At 44.9% G+C, this 22,746-nt stretch overlaps 1 protein-coding gene across 1 annotated transcript in view; it reads right to left on the bottom strand.

Annotated features, from left to right (window-relative positions):
- Positions 1-272: 272 nt before the first annotated feature.
- The window catches only part of HEATR5A (HEAT repeat containing 5A), a 111,437-nt gene continuing 88,963 nt past the window's right edge, over positions 273-22,746 (bottom strand). Inside the window, exons 30-36 of the mRNA XM_065402944.1 lie at positions 21,023-21,150; positions 17,158-17,305; positions 6,773-7,045; positions 4,341-4,565; positions 2,378-2,532; positions 819-1,032; positions 273-577 (exon numbers count right to left, since the gene is read on the bottom strand). Of these exons, the coding sequence (XP_065259016.1) occupies positions 273-577; positions 819-1,032; positions 2,378-2,532; positions 4,341-4,565; positions 6,773-7,045; positions 17,158-17,305; positions 21,023-21,150 (1,448 nt within the window). The remainder of the gene's footprint in view (positions 578-818; positions 1,033-2,377; positions 2,533-4,340; positions 4,566-6,772; positions 7,046-17,157; positions 17,306-21,022; positions 21,151-22,746) is intronic.

Here is a 22,746-nt window from a genome sequence, read left to right as displayed (position 1 = left end):
TCAGAAATGCACAGTTCTCACAGATTTGTTATTTTATTAATGCAAATATATAGTTTATATTACTTTTGATAAGTTTTACTCCGAGTGCTCAGACAAATGTAAAAAGTCAATTATATTTATTAGAAAGCAAATCTCTAAAGAATGTTATTTTTAAAAAATCATCTGGATTTCAAGTCAAAACTGAGCGAAAACTGAAACCAACTCTTCCTGACTACTGTAATTAGAAATGAAAAGGGACTTTTTTGCAATGTTATCAAAGTGCTTACGATACTTCAGAAAAAGTTGGTCTTTAATTGGATGCTTGAACTTTTCCCAGGATTCTTTGCATGTTTAGGTGTTGTCTTGACTTTAATGCTTTCCTGATTGCCTTTTACAGCTGATTCAAGCCTGGCTTTCATAGTTGGAGAGGAAGCCATTACTTTTTTAAAAACTGATGAGTACTGTGGACCAATCTGCATCACGTTTTGCAAAGCAAACTCATGTAGATTTCTTGCTGAGTTTGTGGCTGACCCCAAAGAATTCTCATCCAAAAGAAAGGAAATAAGGAGGGGCAGGAGGCAGGCCACCAAACAAGCACCTATAAAAATTAAAAACAATACTTAGATATCAAATAATTTGTTTTTAAGTTTCCAAATCCTAATGAGTACTACTAAGCTTACATAAAGAGAGTCAACATTTTTCTAAGACATACTGTTAAATAGTGTAACTAATAATTAAATTTTGTTCAAAATTATAATTATGGGGGAATACATTTTATTTTAGTTGATTCCCCACAGCCACTTAAGACATTAAAAAGGCATTGGAATTGAGGGACTTACGATGCTCTTCCTCAGCAATGGCTATGAGAGCTGCTACCGCCTTTATTCCTTCCTGAATGACTTGCAGTTCAGCAGAATTTTCAGGCTTTGTTTTTTCTGTTTCCTGCAATTTCCCCACAATAGATGGTGCCAAAGAATGAATGTAAGGATATGAGACAGCTCTGTTGGGATATTGAAAGATGGAAAGCAGCAGCTGATAGCACTTAAGCTGTACCTAGAGGGGAAAAGTTACAGTTACAATACTGAATGTAAACAAAGTTACACTTAAAACTACATGTCAGAATGCCTTGGCACAATTTTAAAGATAAAGCTTTCATAAGAAAAAAAAGTGTACAAAAGCTTCAAAATTCACACGGCAAGAGAAACTTTTCATCATTAGCTAACTGTAAAACATACTTTGAAAAGTTAAATGATGTCAGGAAAGTATCTCAGAATTATTTTAACAAATAACGAAGAAACCATAAAACACATCTTGCACTCATAACTAAAAATGTCTAAATAGAGTTTTAGGCTCATGAGCCCACTAGGTTTCCTAACCATATTAAAATGAAATTTTTGGAGAAAGTTACACTTGACTAAAAGCAGGGGCTTAGAATACAAATGTCACCTCACTATTAAACTATGGATAAAATTTGCAAAAATGCTTAATGCCTTAGGAGTCAAAGTGTCTATGGGACTTTTGAAAGGCTGAGGCGCCTAAGTTACTTAGATGCTTTTGAAAATTTCACCCTATGTCACTATTTCTTTTCTTGTAATTACACCTGGCTTTCTGAAATTCTTATTAATGACAGCCATCCTGCTAAAAATTGAGATTTCTAAAATTGGACATATAGCAATAGACTTAAAAAGTAAATATTTCCATCTTGTTCTAGCATCTGAGTCATCAACTTTGATAATTAAAATTAAATAAAGCTGACTTTCTGATTGATAAATCAGTATAGGAGGAGGAGGAAAAAAAACTGGTTTACGATGGTCAACATAAAGCCCACATTTGGGGAACTACTATTTAATTAACAAAAGCCCAAGGGAGTATCATCTTTACAGCTGCACTTTCAGTGTGATAAAGGGTGAACTGCTGTGATAGTGGTATACTTCCACCATGTAAGAAACAAGAAAAAAATCCTCCTAATGTGCTGTTTCTGTCAAGAGTACAGATAAAGAATCAAAACAGATGACCTGGCAGCGTATTGCCTTAAGGTCTAAAATAAGTGCACAGAGAAAATTAAGGAAATGTCTGCAAAACTAGATAACTTTCTTACCCATTTAGCAAAGTGTGGAGTTCTTATTTCCCAGATGGTGAAACAATAATATAGAAAATACTTAATTTGTATACAGAATATTTTAATGAATAACAGTTAAAAGCAAGGCAAAGCACAGACCCACTAGCTCTGGCCAACTAGTTTAAAATTGTACTTTAAAATACAACAGATCTAAACTGGACAGAATAAAAAAAATTCTTTCAAATCAACACTTTTAGTTCGGCCCAGTGAAACAGCTCAACAGAAAATGTGCTAGAATGCTTCTAATTGAAATACTCCTCTAGCTAGAAAAGTACTTACGACAGGGTCTTTTGAATCAAGTGCTATTTTAAACTTCTCAATACAATGCTTTTGAAGGCACTCTATGGTAGTAACTTCTGGACTTGTAGACAAAATAAATACTGTAATGGCAGTAAGCAGGCTGACTTCATCAAGTTCTTGTTGAGCTCCATCTACTAAAGATAAAACAGTCTCAAATTCACATTCTAAAAGTAATATTGCAAATTGTAATGTTCTAAAGTGATGTAAAGAGTGCTTATGAAGCATTTTTTTGGCATGGCATTTTCTATATTATGTCTAAATGGAATTTTACAGTGGTGCAAGCACATTAATTTTGTATTAAGAAAATATTTTTTCTTTTGTATTTATTGATACAACTGTTTTCAGAAGAATCTAAAACCAATGTCACGCATCTGACGAAGTGAGTATTCACCCACGAAAGCTTATGCTCCAAAACGTCTGTTAGTCTATAAGGTGCCACAGGACACTTTGTCGCATTTTATTTATAGAGAACCAGTGGCCTCTGGGGACATTACAGTATATCTCACAAAAGGGAAACATACCCCATGTATGTAAATATGAGAGAATATGATAATTAAATACAAGAAAGAGTGTGTTTGATGCATGACACACATCTTGCAATAAGTGTTCAGTGAGGTAAAGAATAAAGCTGCATGGTTTCAGCCATGTGAAATGTTTGTGGACTAAATACAGCAACACTCTAGAGTATTGCTTGCAGACACACATCAATCACCAAAATGATTTATGAAAATTATATTGTAATTTCAAAAATAAATTCAGGATTATGAAGTTTTATAATTAATATAATCATACATATACACACAATTGTATTTTTGCATAATTAAGTTAAACTCAAGGAACAAGATTTGCTGAATCTGGCACAGAGTTGCATAAATTACATTTGCCTGCACAAGCAAAGCCCCTTGCTTGTCAGAGGGGATTCGCCCAAAGGAAAGCAGGTAGGTCCATTGATGGTGAAAGTGTTGTTTTAATTCTGACCAGTGGCCCTGGTGCAGAGGATAAGCATGTAGCCTTCCACACCACATTAGAGCTCGGTGGGGGAGCACCACTGCAGTGGATATACCCTTTGGGTGCATTGTTCCAACACAGGCTGAGGCAGAGGATAGCAATGGGCTGAGGCTGGGTGTAAGCCACAGGAGGAACCATGAAATCTGCCTCCACACTACACCCCAAAAGAAGCACGGAGAGACTGTGGTGGCTACTCCAACCTATAGACTATAGCAGGGGTTGGGGAAGGGGATAGCTCAGTGGTTTGAGCATTGGCCTGCTAAACCCAGGGTTGAGAGTTCAATCCTTGAAGGGGCTATTTAGGGATCTGGGGCAAAAATCTGTCTGGGGATTGGTCCTGCTTTGAGCAGGGGGTTGGACTAGATGACCTCCTAAGGTCCCTTCCAGCCCTGATATTCTATGATTCTATCCTTCAGCACCCAGCCCGTCAGGGTAAAGCTGCTGGTGGGCCAGGCCGGTTTGTTTATCAGGAGTGTCCGCAAGCACAGAGTCCCGCAGCTCCCACTGGCCGTGGTTCGTCATTCCCGGCCAATGAGAGCTGTGGGAAGCGGTGCGGGCCAAGGGACGTGCTAGCCACCACTTCCCATAGCTCCCATTGGCCAGGAACGGTGAACCGCAGCCAGTGAGCTGTGGGGCTCCGTGCCTGTGGACGCTCCAGATAAACAAACCAGCTCGGCCCACCAACGGCTTTACCCTGACGGGCCAGGTGCCAAAGGTTGCCGACCCCTGGACTATAGTAGCAGAAATGGGAGTGGGCTGTACTTAAGAACATCAGTGTTGGACTATGTGGGTTAAGTAAGTTTCACCCTTAGATATTAAGTTATCTTAATAAAGGGTAGTTCAGTTCTTCCACCACCGTCTGAATCTTCTAGAGTTATTTGAATTTTATCTACGCCAAGCATCTTTTCATCAGCCCCCTCTCACTTTTGGTTACCTGGATCCCAGCAGTCAAGAACTGTGACTAAAGCACTACGAAGAAGTTCAGTCCAAGCAGTTCGGCTCTTCTCTGCTCGAGCCATAGGAGAAGACAATATCCCCTTAAGAGCTTGTAAAGATGCAGCAACTGTTAAAGGTAACTGGCCATCTGGCAATTTGACAGCAGTTTCTCTGAGGACTCCAATGATTAGGTACAGGATAGTAGGGAGTACGGAAACACTTCCTAGGAGACAAAACAAATGCTTGGTATGTCACTGTATAAAGTGAAAGACTTCCAGAATTTGTTATTTTATAAATCACTTTTCTTCAATTCCCTTTTTATATATAATGTCTAAACAGTTTTCATTTCTGAAAGTTGCCTACTTATTGTAAGTCTTGGTTCCAGAAAAAAGTATTTAAACAGCATGTGATTTTTAATGTCAAACAGAGGCAGACTGGCTACTTAAAGAGATGCTGGACTCTCTCCTTTTAAGTCAGAAAGTCATTAACTTCACTGGGACTACTCACATACCTAAAGTTTATCATGTAAAAGTCAGAATTAGTGGGGGTTCAGAGAAGGGCAATGATAATGATGTGGAAAAATGCATATGAAGAAAGAATTAAAAGATTTGGATTGTTTCCTGCAGAAATGAGACAAATAAAAAGGGACATAATAAAACACACAAAATAAAGATGGTAGTTCAGGAGCTTCTGTTGTGTCTGTTTCAGAACACTAGAACAGGGATGACATTCAATGAAATTAACAGGTGGCAAATTCAAAACTGATAAAAAGCAATACTTTCCCCACGATACATAATTAGACTGTGAAACTCTTTGCTGAAGGAAGTCAGTGAGCTAAGAATTTAGCAAGATTAAAAAAGAAAGCAGACACTGAACATGCATAATATCATCTAGCGTTATAATAGTTATAGCTAGCAAAGATTTAGGAAAGCATCACACCTAATGTGCAGAGCAGGTTATCCCACATCTGCCTACGGTGTGGTTCTTACATCTCCCTCTGAAACATCTGGCGCTAGCCTCGGTTGGAAACAGAATACTGAATTAGACAGAACTTGAGTCTGACCCAAGTTGGCAGTGCCTATGTGCCAACATGCTTAAATGTTTAGACTGGGCTCTGCTAGTGCAGACAGCTGAATCCCACTGAAGTCAATGGAGTAAAGTCGACACATACATTTTGTGCACTATTTTAGGTCCTGATTAAGCAATGCACACACTTAAAGTCAAAGTGCACACTTAACTTTAATGTGCTTAAGTCCATTGCTATTCAGCAAAACAGATTGAATGGTGATGGACTAAAGCATGTACTTAAATGCCTTACTGAACTGGTGCCTTAGGTTCTTGTTCTGTTTCCTTAAAAGAAAAAAGAAAAAAAATCTCTGAAGCTTAACTGCAGGAACTTGGGAGGAACAGCTACTGAAGATCAGCACAACCAGTCCATTTATTATGATATTATTATACATAAGCACTACCATATAGGAGACCTGGGTTCAATTCCATGTCCTGATCTCTTGACTTAATCTGATCCTGCAAGCAATTTGCTTGTAAAACTCCCTGAACTGTTAAAGGCAAAGAATGCAGCAGGGAGCAAATTCAACCCAAGGAGCAAACTAATTTTCCTCACAAATAGTGCCTCTCAGAGCCAAACCATGCCATGTCCAAGCTCTTTTCTCGTCATTCTGAAAGATGACGATCACTGGACTGAATGTAACAAAAGGCCATCACCACCCAACATTAATCCTTATGATTGAACAGGAGAGCCAGTGACTGTTTCCAAAAGGAGATCATCATCCCTTTGGGCTGGCAGGATGATGACCATGACACAAGGACTCAATAGAAGAGAGCAAGTAAGTGGGAAAAGGGGTTGGTAGATGTAAAGGATAGGAATTGCTGGATTTATAGTTTGTACAGTATGATAGGTATGAATAGTATTTTACATAAATACAGTGACAGGACTCTGTTTCAAGGAAATTATGATCTAAATTAGACCTAACTCAGCAACATATGAAAAAAGCTGGGTTATGGGAGCATGAAGATAACAACAGTGAAAGGTAACAAGATAAGATAGATACATATTTTATGTAATTATATTATTTTAAAAAAAATCTAACAAGGTTTGGTGACTGAAAAATGAAGTCTGGGGTGACGGTCAGATGCTATGAGAGTTAAACACTACCTTCCTATTTTGTGTTTCTGTAGTTTACAAGATGACTTTTGGACAAAGATGATATGGCACATTTCCCTTTGGAGCACATTTTTACAGCTGTATTATAAATTCCTAAATTGAGGCTCTAGACCTTGCCCCAACATTTATCCAACAGAGAAAGTTATGTAGTAAGTATATGTTACTCTATGATCATCATCATCATCATCATCTTTTCATTTAATCTTCCCTTGTAACGAAATCACATATTGGTATCAACCACATCCTACCTTCAGGAGAGCAGACTGACGGAATGTCAGAGAGGATAACTAATGCTGCTGATACCAATCTACTTCCACTCTCTGACAACAACTGAGGTTTTCCAGCTTTAACTGCAGGGCTACCAGTTACTTTAGGGTTAAGCTGGGGGAGCTGCCTCACTAGAATGCAAACACACAACTCCAGCGTCGCAAAGACTAATGACTTTCCAGGCACCAGTCCTCCTGTGTCTTTGCCTTCTCCAAACTCTGGCAAGGTCTCCTTTTCTGCAGCACCATCATCAACTATAACGAAAAGAAGAAATAAGAACATTAAGCATGTAGTGTTTTGTTGACAAAAGTTTACTTCTTGAAGCTTTGTCATATCGTCGGGATAATTTACAGTTCTAAATTCTAATGCAGCACAGTGTTAAAAGTTCTGATAGAGAACAAGTGTAGTTTGAAATAAATTTATAAGGATGCACTCACCTCAACTGAATGTGGTGGGTCTTTGTCGGCAGGAGAAAGGGATGTTGCTCCATTAAGGGTCCTTTGGGTTACGAGGGAGAAGAAAGAGGGATGGACTTACCTAAGTAAAGCCAAGGGGGCAACAGGAAGAGGCCAGACCAGCTGGGGGCACTGACCACCATGTACACAGGGGAGAGGGGTATTTATACCTCTATGCATTCCAGAAGGAACTCTCTCTTTCTCTCTTATCAGTCACTGCAGCAGCTAAATTGTCTGCAGATTTCATCCTCACTGAGCATGCTCCAACCCCTCAGAGCTCCTACGTAGGAACAAACTGTGCATTCATCCCCCACAGAATGACTGAACATGCTCCAGCCTAAGGCTACAGAAGCAAAGCTGGGCTTCCAATAGAATTGCTGGTCCTGGCTGCTGCGGGCTGTGGTGGGGCTGAAAACAGGGAGCTTCTCTCCTCTGTGCTTTCAATTACCCCCCTGCTGGCATTCAGGCAGCATAGAGATGTAAGCCACCTGACTCAAGTGCAGCGGGGACAAGAGCTGAATCAGAGGGAAGGAATGGAGTAGATTGGGACAAAGTGTCCAGTGAGAGTTGGACTGGAAGGGAGGGGAAGAAAAACAAACTATCATGAAGAGTTGGGGGAGGGGAAGTGGGAGAGACTGGGAAGGGAGGCTGTGATTGGCTGGGCAACGAGACAGGGTGTTAGAGAGGGATACATTTTTTTGTGTGTGGGGGAAGGTGCGGGTTGGGAAATGAAAGAGATTTTACAAGGAACGGTGGGGAGACCAATGGGATTGGTTGGGCAAGGAGACTAGGACAAGGAGCCGGGGGGGGGGGGGGAAATTGGGCCAAGAGCCGGGGAAGGATAGGGACTGAGATGGATGAGGAGCCCAAGGATGGAGACTGGGACTGGTAGCCAGTGGAGGAGACAGGATGGGAAGGAGAGAGATTAGATGAAGAGACAGGAGAGGGGAAATGAGACTGGCTAGGCAATAAGACTGGAACTGGACCCCAGATGACAAGACTAGGACTTGCTGGGCAAGATGACTAGGAGAATGGGACTACAACGAGGAGCCAAAGTAGGGAAGAGACAAGACTAGGACAGAGGCAAGTCTGTGGGGAGAAGGACCAACAGGTGGTAGGCTCTGAAACCATGAGAGAACACTTCTCCAGAGTGTGGAATGGAACCCAAGATTCCTGAGTCCCTCTGCTGTCAGCATTGCAAATATCTGTGAAACCCACTGGTAAACTGCACCTCGTCCCCTTCTAGTGTAGTCCACAGAGCAGATGCCAACCAACTACTGCTAACAGTTACTCTGTTAACTCAAGTGGCAGAGATCTCGAAGGTGGATCTCAAGATTCAACCTTGCTGATGAAACAGCTGGAGAACAGTACGATGCCACGTGATGGAATTATTGATTTTTCCGATGGGTTTTTTAAAAAAACCTAAGAAATTCTACACAAAAACCTCCTAAAATCATCAAAGTAGCAAAATCAAGCACCTCAGCAGGTCTTTTCACAACCACGCGTGGTCTATCCATCCAGATGTAATAAACAATATCTTCCAGTGGTGGGGAGTTACTTACATCGGCTGTTGGTTGCAATTCTTGTCAATTTCATGGCTCCATGCTGGAGCTAGCTCCAGCAAGAGCAGGGGTCTCAAACTCAAATGACCAGGAGGGCCACATGAGGACTAGTACATTGGCCCGAGGGGCGCATCTACTGACACCTCCCCCCGCCGCCCTCAGCACCGCCCCCACTCCACCCCTTCCATGAGGACCCGCCCCTGCCCCACCTCTTCCCACCCTTTCCCTGCCCCCATTCCAACCCCTTCCCCGAAATCCCCACCCCCAACTCCGCCCCCTCCCTGCCCCCAGGGGGAGCAGGAGGGGTGTGGGGTGTGGCAGGGGCTGAGGGCAGGGAGTTGGGGAGTGGGGTGCAGAGGGGGTGAGGGGTGTGGCAGGGGGTTCAGGGCAGGGGGTTGGGGTGCAGGAGGGGTGCGGGGTGTGGTGGGGGTTCAGGGCAGGGGGTGAGGGTGCAGGGTGTGGCAGGGGGCTCAGGGCAGGGGGTTGGAGTGCAGCAGGGGGTTGGGGTGTGGGGTGCAACAGGGGGCTCAGGGCAGGGGGCTCAGGGCAGGGGGTCAGGGTGCAGGAGGGGTGCAGCAGGGGGCCCAGGGCAGGGGGTCAGGGTGCAGGAGGGGGTTCAGGGCAGGGGGTCAAGGTGCAGGAGGGGTGCGGGGTGGGGCAGGGGCCTCAGGGCAGGGGGTTCGGCTGCAGGAGAGGTTCGGGGGGTGGGCTCCGGCCCGACGCGCACCGGGGGCAGGGCAGGTTCCCTGCCTGCCTGCCCTGCCCCACCCCCGCACCGCTCCGGGAAGAGGCCGGAACCTGGGGAAGGAGGGGTGCAGGGGTGTGTGTGGCTGTTGCTTCAGGCACCGCCCCCAGCAGCTCCCATTGGCCGGGAGCTCTTCACCTGGAGTCCAGGTGGTTCCCAAGCTCCCGGAGGGGGGCCGGGATCCTTGGGGCAGCTGCCGGGCTCTCCATGGGGAGTGGGGAGCCCAGGGCACAGTCTGGATTGGAGCGAGGAGCTGCGTGTGGAGCTGAGAGCCTAGGCTCTCAGCCTCCCCACCCCCGGCCCCTCTTAAGTTGGTGGAAGCGCTTCTGTTGAGGACATGCATCACCAACAAAAGGAGGGTAGTGTGGACATGAACCACCGCAATAATTACCAAGGTGGTTGTAAGTCAACCTATGTTAGGTTGACTTATGTTTCTAGTGTAGGCTTGGCCCAGGTCTTGTGTTTTGAATATTTCTGTTATTTGCTCTAGAAATGCCTCATCTACCTCTTTTCCAAAGTGCCTGTTTAGTCATACCTATACATTAAATGAACAGAAATGACTCATGATAATGTGTACTTTTAGAGATTGTTCATACTTCTTGCATGGTTGAAGTTACTAGATCTTTGACCTTATCCATCAACATAGGAAAGAATAAGTCTATTGATTAGAACGGGGGGCCTGCAGCCAGCACTGATGGGTTCAATTTCCACCTCTACCCCAATATAACGCGACTCGAAATAACACGAATTCTGATATAACACGGTAAAGCAGCGCTCCAGGGGGGTGGGGCTGCATGCTCTGGAGGATCAAAGCAAGTTCGATATAACGCGGTTTCACCTATAATGCGGTATGATTTTTTGGCTCCCGAGGACAGCGTTATATTGGGGTACAGGTGTATGACCAAATCACTGTCTGACTTTGGGCAATTTAATCTCTGTGTCGCACTTGCCTCACTTTACTCAGCCATAAAATACATGTAACACTTGTCTCCCAGGTGTGTTTTTAAGGGTTAAATGTTTGCAAATCCCTTTGAGTGCACTAAATGACACAGGCAATGTAAGAGCTATGTTTTACTATAATGATGATTAAAAATAGATGCACTCAGATTCAGTAGCAAATCTAGAACTACAGGAATCAAGGGTCAAAATAATAGAGCATTTGATCCATGGTTGGATGTTTGAAGTGTAAGTGATAAAGGGACAATTATATTTTCTAGGATATGCCTCAATTTATATAATCCCTCATAGCATGTACTCAGACTTTTAGACTCTTTTGCCCTGATCCTACAACTTGTTCTGCACAGAGCAAATCACGGGCTCGGAGCCTTACTTAGCAAATATGACCAATATGCTACAAAGATGTTTTTTACATAGTTACCTTTGAAAATATAAACAGTATTTTTAAACACACTGTTACAGTACTAAGTTTCTTTCCACTACCAACTATAAAAAAAACCTCACTTTCTTGTAACTGTTGTTTTTTGAGATGTGTTGCTCACGTCTATTCCAATTATGTGTGTGCACACCACGTTCACAGTTCCCTGGAAAGATTTTTCCCCTAGCAACACCCGTCGGTTCGGCTCTGGAGCCCCCTGGAGTCATGCCTTCATGGCGCCGCATATAGGGCCCTGCCGACCTACTGCCTCTCCAGTTCCTTCTTGCCGGATACTCCAACACAGGGGAAAGCAGGTGGGTTTGGAATGGATATGAGCAACACATCTCGAAGAACAACAGTTACGAGAAGGTGAGTAACCATTTTTTCTTCTTCGAGTGCTTGCTCATGTCGATTCCAAGTCGGCGACTCCCAAGTCTTACCTAGGAGGTGGTGTCGGAGTTTATGGAATCGCTGATTGAAGCACAGCCCTGCTGAACACTGCATCATCCCTGGCGTGCTGGGTGATGGCATAACGTGAAGTGAAGGTGTGGACCGAAGACCACGTAGCTGCTCTGCATATCTCCTGGATTGGTACCTGGGCCAGGAAGGCCGCCGAAGAAGCCTGAGCTCTGGTGGAGTGTGCAGTCAGAGATGGGGCAGGGACCTTAGCAAGGTCATAACAAGCCTGGATACACGTGTTTGTGATCCATGTGATCCACGACGATATCCTTTGCGTGGATACTAGGAGGCCTTTCATTCTGTCCGCCACAGCAACAAACAGCTCGTTTGACTTACGGAACGGCTTAGTTCATTCAATAGAAAAAGCCACTGCACGCCGCACATCCAGGGAATGGAGCCTCTGCTCGCAGCTATTGGCATGGGGTTTTGGGAAAAAGACTGGAAGAAATGTGTCTTGATTGGCATGGAAATTTGAGACCACCTTCTGGAGGAACACCAGGTGGGGTCGCAGTTGCACCCGTAGAAAATAGTATACAGAGGGTCGGATGTGAGAGCCTTGAGCTTGGACACCCTTCTGGCTGATGTTATTGCAACCAAAAAGGCCACCTTATAGGAAAGACAGAGGAGTGAGCACATTGCTAGGGTCTTGAACGGGAACCCCCCCCCCCCCATCAGCCTCGAGAGTACCAAGTGGGGATAGGCCGCCGAATACAAGGATATAATCGGTCCAACCCCTTGAGGAACCGCCACACCATTTCATTAGTGAAGATGGTGCATCCATGCTCTCCTGGGTGAAAAGCTGAGATATAGCAGCCAGGTGAACCTTTATCGAGGAGTGAGAAAAGCCCTGCTGTTTCAACTTTATGAGGTAGTCCAAGATAAAGCCGTGAGGTGGAGAAACTCGAGATTGGGAGTGTTGAGGCCTTTCGTGATGTTGAGTGATGAGGTCCGGAACTAGCGGTAGAGTGATTGGAGTGTCCACCGATAGCTCCAGTAGTGTGGTGTACCAGTGCTGACGTGGCCAGGCCAGTGCCACCAGGATCACCAAGGTTCCATTGCTCCAGATTTTGAGGAGGACCTTGTGACTCAGCAGTATGGGAGGGAACGCACAGAAGAGGTAGTCCTTCCACGGAAGGAGAAACGCATCTGCCAACGAATTCGGGCTGTTGTTTAGGAAGGAGCAGAATTGTAGGCACTTCCTGTTGGCCCTTGTGGTGAACAGATCCATCTGGTGAACTCCCTACTGCTGGAAGATATTGTTTATTACATCCTGGCAGACAGACCACTCATGGTTGTGAAAAGACCTGCTGAGGTGGTCTGCTAGTTCGTTCTGCGACCCGGAATATAGGACGCTGCCAAAAGTACGGAGTTTGCTATGCAGAACTCCCAGAGCTTGAGGGCTTCCTGACATAGGGGAGAGGAGCATGCTCCCCTCGTCTGTTGATATAAAACATTGCTGTTGTATTGTCTGTCAGGACCGATATGCACTTTCCCTCCAGGAGAGGCCAAAAGGCCTAACATGCCAGCCGGACTGCCCTGAGCTCCCTTAAATTGATGTGAAGCATCAGTTCCTCCTGAGACCAGAGGCCCTGAGTTCTGTATTCCCCAAAGTGTGCCCCCCACCCCATGGCCGAGGCGTCAGTGGTCAGACATAGGGATGGACGGGGTTTGGAAAATGCGACCCCTGTGCACACCAAGTGCGGGTCGAGCCACCAGTGAAGAGACTTGAGAACGTCCGGTGGAAGGTAACCACCATGTCTAGACTGTGCCTGCTTGGTCGATACACCGATGCCAGCCAAGCTCGGAGAGGTCTGAGTCTGAGACTCGCATGTTGCACTACATACGTGCAAGATGCCATGTGACCTAGGAGTTTTAAGCAACTCCTTACTGTGGTTATAGGGAATTGTTTGAGGTCCTGTATGATGTTGTGAATGGCCTGGAAGTGGGACTGGGGCAGGAATGCTCTGGCCTGTGCTGAGTCTAGCACTGCCTCTATGAACTCTATTCTCTGAGTAGGGGTGAGCGTTGACTTTTGAGTGTTTAGGAGGAGGCCCAATGCATTGAAGGTGGATCTTATGAGGGAGACATGTTGATCCACTTGTGTTCTGGACTGACCCTTGACTAGCCAGTTGTCTAGGAAATACCTGAAATTGCCTTTTCTGCAGAAAAGTGGCCATGACTGACATACATTTGGTAAACACCTGAGGTGCCGATGATAGGCCAAACGGTAGTACTGTAAACCTTAAGAAATGCCTGTGGGGCGGAATTATGGAAATGTGGAAGTATGCGTCCTTCAAATCGAGGGCAGCATGCCAATCTCCTGGATCCAGGGACGGGATGATAGTGACCAAAGAGACCATTCAAAACTTTAGTTTCTTCACGAACCTGTTGAGATTGCGCAGATTCAAGATGGGCCTGAGGCCCCCCTTTTACTTTCGGTATTAGGAAATACCAGGAGTAAAACCCCTTTCCCTTAAACTCTGGCGGAACCTCCTCGACAGCCCCCGCTGATAGGAGGGTTTGTACCTCCTAGACGAGAAGTTGCTTGTGAGAGGGGTCCCTGAAGAGGGATGGGTAAGGGGTGTTGCAGGTGGGGACAAGGAAAATTGGAGAGAATATCCCATCTCTACCAAGTGCAGGACCCAATGGTCTGAGGTGATTTGGGACCACGCTCGGTAGAAATGGGATAGATGTTCTGAAAACGGGAGAGAAGGATCCAGTTGAGAGGTTGGTATAATGCCCTTGGGTGCATCCTTAAAAGGTCTGCGTAGGGCCTGGTGGCTGCCCGGATGACCCAGACTCCCTATTATTCGGAGGTTGGGGTTGGTGATGACAGTTCTGGTTTCTGGGATGCCTATGGTTCTGGTCCTGCCTAAACTGCCCCTGGCATGTTCGTGTTGTGGGTTGAGGCCTAAATTGTCTACTCTGGGTGGCAGGGGTGTGCAGACTCAGTGATCTTAGAGTGGCTCGGGAGTCTTTCAGACTGTGGAGTCTCAAGTCCGTTTTCTCAGAAAATAATGTGGCCCCCTCGAACGGTAGGTCCTGAATTTTCTGTTGGGACTCCCCAGGGAGGCCTGAGGCCTGCAGCCATGAGCAATGGTGCACTGCGATGCCTGAAGACATCGTCCGCGTTGCAGAGTGGGCCAAGTCTAATGCTGCTTGCAGTGACATCCTGGAGACCGTGTTGCTCTCATCCACAAGAGCCGAGAATTCCGGCTTAGAATCTGGTGGGAAAAGGTCCAAGAATTTGGACATTGCATCCCATGACGAAGTTATAACGGCTAAGGATCGCGTCCTGGTTTGCGATACGAAGCTGGAGCCCTCTGGTGGAATATATCTTCCTCCCAAAGAGGTCTAGCTTCGTTGCGTCCTTAGCTTGGAAGGTAGGCCCTTGCTGCCCTTGCCTTTCCCTCGCATTAACAGCTGCTACCACCAATGAGTCTGTCAGGGGGTGGGTAAACAAATATTCATTGACCGTGGAGGGCACAAAGTACTTTCTCTCAACTTCGTCAGCGGTAGGAGCCAGAAAGGATGGTGTTTGCCACAGGATTTGTGTGTTCTCCAGAATAGTCTTTATCAGGGGAAGGAGCATCGGGTCTGACACCTTGGTGACCTCCTCCATCTGTACCCCGAGGTTCTGAGCGACCCGCCTCAGAAGTTCAAGATGGGCTCTGCTGTCAGGAAGGGGAGGCTCTGAGGATGTTCCTGCCACTTCCTCATCTGGAGACGATGAGGAGGAGCCCAGAATATGGGAGGGCCCCTCCTGCCCATCTGGCTCCTCAAAACGCTGAGGCTCCACCGCCAAGTTGTAGTCCACTTTGGTGCCAGCCCTGGTACCATCCGTGACACTGAGTGTAGCCACGGTGCCGAGTCTGTTGCCGGTGCTGGGTGCGGTACCAATTGTGGCGGTAGCGGTGGCTGATGCCCGGGAAAAATCCCTGGCCCTAGACGCAGTCCTTCTCTCAGATGTGACTGAAAAGGAGCATACTGAAGTGGACTCCTGGGACTGGTGGTAAGCCCACGGGGTCCAGAAGGGCTACTGGGTCGGCATCTAAGCTGGTACCTGCCACTGTTGTGGCCACGGTACCGGGGAGAAAGTTTGTGTCATCCCCGCTGACTGGGAGTGCCAGTGGCTACAGTGTCGGCTTCTCCGGGACACGTATGAGTCAGTGCCTGTCAGTGTCGGGAATCAGTGCCAGGGCGATGTAGATCATTGCCAAGTCATAGCTGGCTTGCCCTTGGTCTCTGAGTCGTTTGGGGCCTTGGGACCGGTGCTGTGACACCATGATCGGGGGAGTGTGGACCTGTCAATGTTATCAGGTCCCACACTGCCTCATAAGTCTTGGGTGTGGAAGAGAGGTCCACATCCTCCACCTGGGTCTCCTCCGGTGGCACCAGACTCAACAGTCCCTCTCATGGGCCTGGAGTCGACGGTGCCGGCTGTTGAGCTGGAGGGGAGGTACAGTCTTGCACCAGTTTCCCTCCCTTGGGTTCACGTTCCCATGCTCGGGAAGTGGAGCGCCCTCTATCAGTCTTCCTGTGCTTCTTCTTCGGGACGGGAGACTGTGAGCAGTGCCAAGATTGATCCCGTGCCGTGCTTGGCGCCGGGGAGTGCCGGTGCCGAGGGTCTCTGACCCCAGAGTCCTTTCTCAGCACCTCCTGGACCGAAGCCAGCGTGCTGTGCACCGACACTGAGGAGCCCAGTGCCATACCCATGGGGCTTGACTCAGACTGAGGGCGGAGAGCTGCTTCCATTAGCAGCAACTTTAGTCTGTGATCCCTCTCCTTCTTCATGCAGGGGTGAAAGCTCTGACAGATCTTGCACCTGTCTGCTTCATGAGACTCCCCCAAGCACTTTAGACAAGCTGAGTGCGGGTCGCCCTTGGGCATAGGCTTCTGGCAAACCACGCACGGCTTAAACCCCTGGGTCTGAGGCATGCCCTGGGCTCAGGAGAGGGATGTGGAAGCAGGGGAGGGAAACACCCCCCAGTGCCCCAAGTCCAGATGTCTAACTAACTAAAACAAATTTTTAAACTATCTTTAACTATTTGCAGAAAATACACTAGAGGATCGCTCATTGAAGTCGAGACGAAACGCTCCTTTCACTATCACGGACTGTAAGAAGGAAATGGAGACGGCGGGTTGGCAGGGCCCTATATGCAGCGCCATGAAGGCGTGACTCCAGGGGGCTCCAGAGCCAACCCAACGGGTGCTGATGGGGAAAAACCTTCCAGTGAACTGTGCACGTGGCATGCACACACCTAATTGAAATCGATATGAGCAAGCACTCGAAGAAGAAAAAATGTTTTGGTACAAAATTCTGTGCATATGTACTAATTATATAGGAAATAAAATTTGGTTTCATTCCACATCTTCTAAACAGAAGAAAAACCTGTAATTTAATTATAATGAATGTTAAAGGGTATATCTAATCCAGGAGAAAATGCTTAATTCAATGGCTGTACTCAATGCTATTAGGAGCTGGATGAGTAACTTGATCACAGTTGCTTTATTTAAAAACTCCACTTTATATTGCCACATGAGGAAAAAGCTGATGCTTCCTGTGTTGCAAATTCACAACTGGCCTATTTAGTCTTGCGTGGCCTGATTTTCTAAAGTACCGAATATCTTTAGCTCCCAATGAAGTCAACGAGATTAGTGACTTCTTAGCACCTTTGACAAATAAAGCCACTAATCTACAGATTATAGATGGAATAAGTTTGGTCATAAAAAGTTTATACAGTATATTGTAGAACAGTATATTGTATACCTTCTGCACTTCTCCGTTTTTCTCTCACATGTTCTTGAGCTGCAAAAAGAATCTGTCGGACTACTTCAAGAGTAGCAAGCTGAATATCAGGCGATTCTCTGGTTAGTATCAGTCGATGCAGAACATTCAACAACTCCACACCAAGCTCCTGTAGCAAGAGAAATGTTCAAAGTCTTGCTATTCACATTCATTTACTTATTACCCACAAGCATCAGAGGTTCAGTATTCTAATGTAAATTTATACAATGCTTTGAAAATGTAACATACTACATAAACTGAACATAAACAACAGCTTGGACTGCAGAATACTCTATGGTGAACTTCTATTCACCTCAGAGTGAGACAGGAGATACAAAATGAAGCTTCAAAGTAGTAGTAAGCTATTATTGTATTCACTTTCTAGCTCCAGGCTTTCCTTTATTATGTCTTTACATAATGTCTTCAAAATACCTATGTGGACTGTGTCTAGACTGCCCATTCCACAGAGTCATTGCTTAAGATGCGAGTACAAAGTCATCCGTGATAAACAGATTGAGGACAACTGTGTAAATATAAAACTGTAATAAGATGGTATACATTTTTGTCAGAGTCTTGTGAACTATATTCTCATTGCATTTATTTGCTCATTTCTAATTAGGAGAAGCTGAAAATCATTGCTTTTTTTCTTTTTCTTTTTATCTATCTAATGTTTTTGCCAAAGCGCAGATGCTCCCCTACATATTAATTGTCTAACCTCAAGTACTTGATGTCTGAAATGTTACTGTTTCAATGCATAAAATTAAAACAGAAGGAATTAATGCAATTTTTTTTTTAACTCCACAGAGTCATTTTATTGAAAGCCTCCCTCTACCTTCACCTAAGCCGACAAGCTAAATTCTGTTCCTAATTACTTCTGTGCACATGCAACCCCACTGCCTTCACACAGAAGATCAGAAGTTGAAGCTGAACAAACAACCCACCAATCTACACTTGTAAATTTTGGAGCATATGGTGAGAAGGACCTTTCCCCCTCAATGTTCCCAAAAATCTTAAAGGAAGGAGAGGCCTCGTTGCTTACACCAAACATACATTAGTTTCCAACCTGTCAAGCGCCAAACATAGGATCAGGAAGAAAAAAAAGTAGGAAAATTAAAACAATGATTCGTGAAACTAAAGATGTAAGCAGTATTATTTAAGCTACAGAAGTTATTGAATGTTCTGTATGATACAGAACTGTAAAGTGATAAGAATTCCCAACAGTAAAAGGGGAAGACAAGGTTTTCATAAGGAGGAGGTAAATTGGGGTCTAAAAAGCAGACAGTTTTCCTTGCTTTAAGGGGCAACTGAAATGTAGAATTCCAATTAAAACGGTATGAGGAGTTCAGTTGTGCCAGCAAAAGTCTTGGTTCTGGTCACAAATGTATCAGCTTTCGTGCCTTCTTCAAACAAATACTTTTTGTCATGGTTTGTGCTAGGTAAACATTTTGCATGCATTCAATTCTTTGTTAAAAAAAATCACAAGTATTACTTCACACAAATGAAGGGAGACTGCTATATCTGCTTTGCTTCCTAAGTATATATTTTTCATTTAAACTGTGCTGTACACAAACAGAGATTACAATGAGGCCAGGCTGGGATACTCTGAGTAGTTTGTGGATTTGTCATATGGCAACTAAAACATGACATGTCCCTTTAATTAAACAAGGTTGGGTTTTTTGGAGGAGTATTAGTCATAATCAGAAGTAATGTGATACATATTTACTTCCAAAAGGGTAAATCATATCTATTTACAGTACTTTGAAAGATACAGTACAGCACAGTTTGCTCTTGAAATGGAAGAGGCCTTATTTTATAATGTGGTTTTGGAAACAATGGCCCAGAACAGTCAGGACTTGCCCAGGTAATGTGTTCAGGCAGGCCTCTAAAGATGTCATTTTAAAAGTTTCATTCAGAACAACAAAATAATGACTGAGTGGTTAATACGTACGCAATGCCTAACGGATAAAAGAGCAACACTTTTTTGATGGGTGGGTAGAATTTGTACTTTAAAGGATACAATAAAAATTGATACTTACAGAAAATATTATCCCCCTAGATTGTAGATATCAGAACTAGGATGAAGTGTGAATATTTGTAAAAAGAAAAACTAAATGTGGTCCTGTAATAACCAAACATTTTTCATATTTGTACTTTAAAAATAAAAAAAAATAAAAATAAAAAGAGACTACACAGGGCATGTCTTCAATGCAAAATTAGCCCGGGCTATAGCTTAGGCCAGGGGTCGGCAACAGGCGGCATGTGGGCTGATTTTGGGTGGCATGCTGCTGCCAACCGGGATCCCGGCCTCTGGCCCCGCTCAGCCCACTGCCAGCCTGGATGGACGGAACCCGGGCTGGCAGCGGGCTGAGTGGGGCCAGCGGCCGGGACCCCAGACCAGCAGCGGGATGAGCCACTCAGCCTGCTGCAGGTCTGGGGTCCCGGCTGCTGGCCCTTGCCAGCCGGGGTCCCAGCCGCCGGCCCCGTTTAGCCTGCTGTCGGCCTGGATGGATGGAACCCGGGCCAGCAGCAGGCTAAGCAGGGCTGGCGGCCGGGACCCTGGATGGCAGGGGCTGGCAGACAGAGCCCGCTGCTGGTCTAGGGTTCCGTCTGCCGCCCGCGCTGCCAGTCTGGCACGCGAAACCTTTTACTGGCACACAAAACCTTAAATTAATGAAGACTTGGCACACCACTTCTCAAAGGTTGCCGACCCCTGGCTTAGGCATTGCCCCTAACCCCAGATCCATCTACACAGAAAAACATCTAACCCAGGCTCGAGGGTGCTTTAAACTCATTGTTAGCAGGCATGACTGAGGGTGAAGGTTTGGGCTCAGGGGTTTTGCTCACTGCCTACCTTGCAGTGAGAATACAGGCTAATCAAGTCTGGGTGCTGTTAATCCTCCAATCTCACAATTTTACCCTGGCTATACTTTCTCATCTAATTTCTCCCTTCTTCTGCACTGTTTAAAATATTTCTACTGCTTTTCCACACCATTTGAACAGAGATGCCATCCAAGAAGTCCTCTCCCACGCTGCCAGTTGACCAGAAGCTGACACTAGCCTTCTGGTAAAGCTGTGGTGTGATATTAATAAGAACCACAAGAGCACTTCCATGAATTCATAGAGGGGCTCAGTTTAATATACCACTAAGACCCATGGAATATTTTGCTAGAAGTAGAATCCAGCAAATAGGTTAGTATAGCCCCATTGTGGACACATTCACATAGGTCTGGCATGAATAGGGCTATGTAGTGGGGATGCCCACCCATGCTAGCCTAGCCCAGGCTAACTCTGTAGTGAAGACATATCCTCTGAAAGGATGGTTTATCTGATTAGTTTTCCCAGTTACATTAACTTATACCCTGGGAGCTTCCTTCCTTCCTTCCAGAGACTGACATGCTGTTCCCTGACTGCAGTCAGAGAAATGACAACCTGCCATGCTACACATCTAAGTCATCTTCCAACAAACTATAACTAAGTTGCAGTCTAGCAATGATTTCTATAGTAGTCACATAGCTGGGTTTCTTTTTAATTAACTTTTAGTTTATTATTTCTTTCCAGTTCTATAAAATTTTCAATAAAACAACGTTTGGAATGCAAAATCTGAACTTTTAGGTGAGGTCAATGTACCAACACATTCAAAGAGAGCCAAAAAGTCTCAGAATCTACGAGAGAGAGAAATAACTAACTGCCACATTTCTTACCAGACAACAGTGTTTACAATCAGTGCCACAGAACAGTAAATGAAAAATCATTGTAGATTCAAGGACAGCTGAGAGATCTAAGTGATACCAGACACTGTCACAATACCCTGGAATTCCAACTCATATTTTCTAAATTAGCATGTTACCTGATCACCACCTATTTTAGACCGAGGCCAAGGAACATCAAGAAATGCTTGCAGAGCATGTAGGCAAGCAGTAATGTTTTCCATTGCTGAATCTGATCGAGGTGAGCAGAGAAATTCCACACTTATTCCTGTAAATGGCAGGAGAAAAAACAAAAACAGGCTTTACTGAAAACCTATTTAAAGTAATTTTGTAAATCAAGATAAGTACGCTGTCAATGTGCTGAAAAGACATGGAAATAGCATATGCATCTTTTATATTCCTGTATGCCTAAGCAAATTAATCTTCAATTGTAAACATTTTGGGCAGGGACTTGTATCAATTGGGCCTATAACTTCTTGCCTGCTTGGGAATTAACCACGAAAAGTAGGTCAAGTTATTTTTAACACAGAATTTATAATAGGTGCAAGAAAACCAGACCAGCCCCCCTCCCCCCGGGAGTAGTCCAAACAAAAAGGCCCTCTGATATAACTGAAGGACCAAATTGAGATCATGCATGGTAAACAAGAAAATGTGGGTCCGGAAATTAATGAACCAAAATTAGTGTGTCAGAAACTAGGCCTAACTGATGGGCAAAATAAGAAAATCGGTTACCCACCCATCACTCCCTTTTGGGTCATTAAAGAAAGACTTTGGGGGAAGTATGGAAGAAAAGACAGAGGCCACTGGAGTGAGCTTCATCATCATGACTGCCACCCCCACCATCTCCTGGGACACCAGGCCTTTTTAACATTGTTTAATGATGGACAGTGACTGTGTTATGGTAACATCTTTGGGCCCCTATATTCCATCTAAATTAACATTATAGACCTTGTCTTCCTTTATGTATATACAGAATCTAAGGGTATGTCTACACTACCCACCGGATCGGCGGGTAGCAATCGATCCAGCGGGGGTCGATTTATCGCGTCTACCCCCGAGCGCTCTCCTGTCGACTCCTGTACTCCACCGCAACGAGAGGCGCAGGCAGAGTCGACAGGGGAGCAGCAGCAGTCGACTCACCACAGTGAAGACACCGCGGTGAGTAGGTCTAAGTATGTTGACTTCAGCATAACATAACTGAAGTTGCATAACTTAGATCGATCCCCCCCACCCCGAGTGTAGACCAGGCCTAAGACAATGATGAACAGACTGAAACTTCTGGGCAATAGAACAGAAATAAATAATAATCAGCTTCAAAAATCACAGAGATAGAAGATGAAAATGTTGAGATCTGGGTCCACTAATTAGGAGGAAAATTCTTATAGGCACCCCACAGAATTTTTGCCTTAGTATGAAATTGAGAACCTGGAATGTAGTATGTGAACTCTTGACATACAGATTTACATGACAAGATGAGTTTACAGAGAAACTGTAATAATAGCTTAGAAACTTAAAGGCTATCTGAGACTTAGTATTTTTATTTCACAAAAAGGCTGAAGTTTTTAGTTAATCATGTATTTACCAACCCCACCTCACTAGCTAAATGTGGTAAAGAAGTCTATATGAACCCTGGGCCTGCTAACCCTAGACCTGAAGGAAATAACAAAACTTTTCTGTTGGGCCTCGGATGCCGAGTCTATGTTTTGCCAGGTTAAACAAAAACTTATTTAAAACTGTGGGCCATATTCCAGAGTAACTCCAATCAAGTCAGTAGCGTCACCTTGTAATTACACCAGTGTAACCAAAATTGAATCTGTTCCTAAGCTCAAAGCAGAAGCACTAGTAGGTTTATGAGCATAGTAGT

This window comes from Emys orbicularis, chromosome 4, assembly GCF_028017835.1.
Source record: "Emys orbicularis isolate rEmyOrb1 chromosome 4, rEmyOrb1.hap1, whole genome shotgun sequence".
In the NCBI taxonomy this organism is placed as follows: domain Eukaryota; kingdom Metazoa; phylum Chordata; order Testudines; family Emydidae; genus Emys; species Emys orbicularis.
Note: the sequence above shows the minus strand (reverse complement) of the source record. Positions and strands in the feature narration are given on the sequence as shown.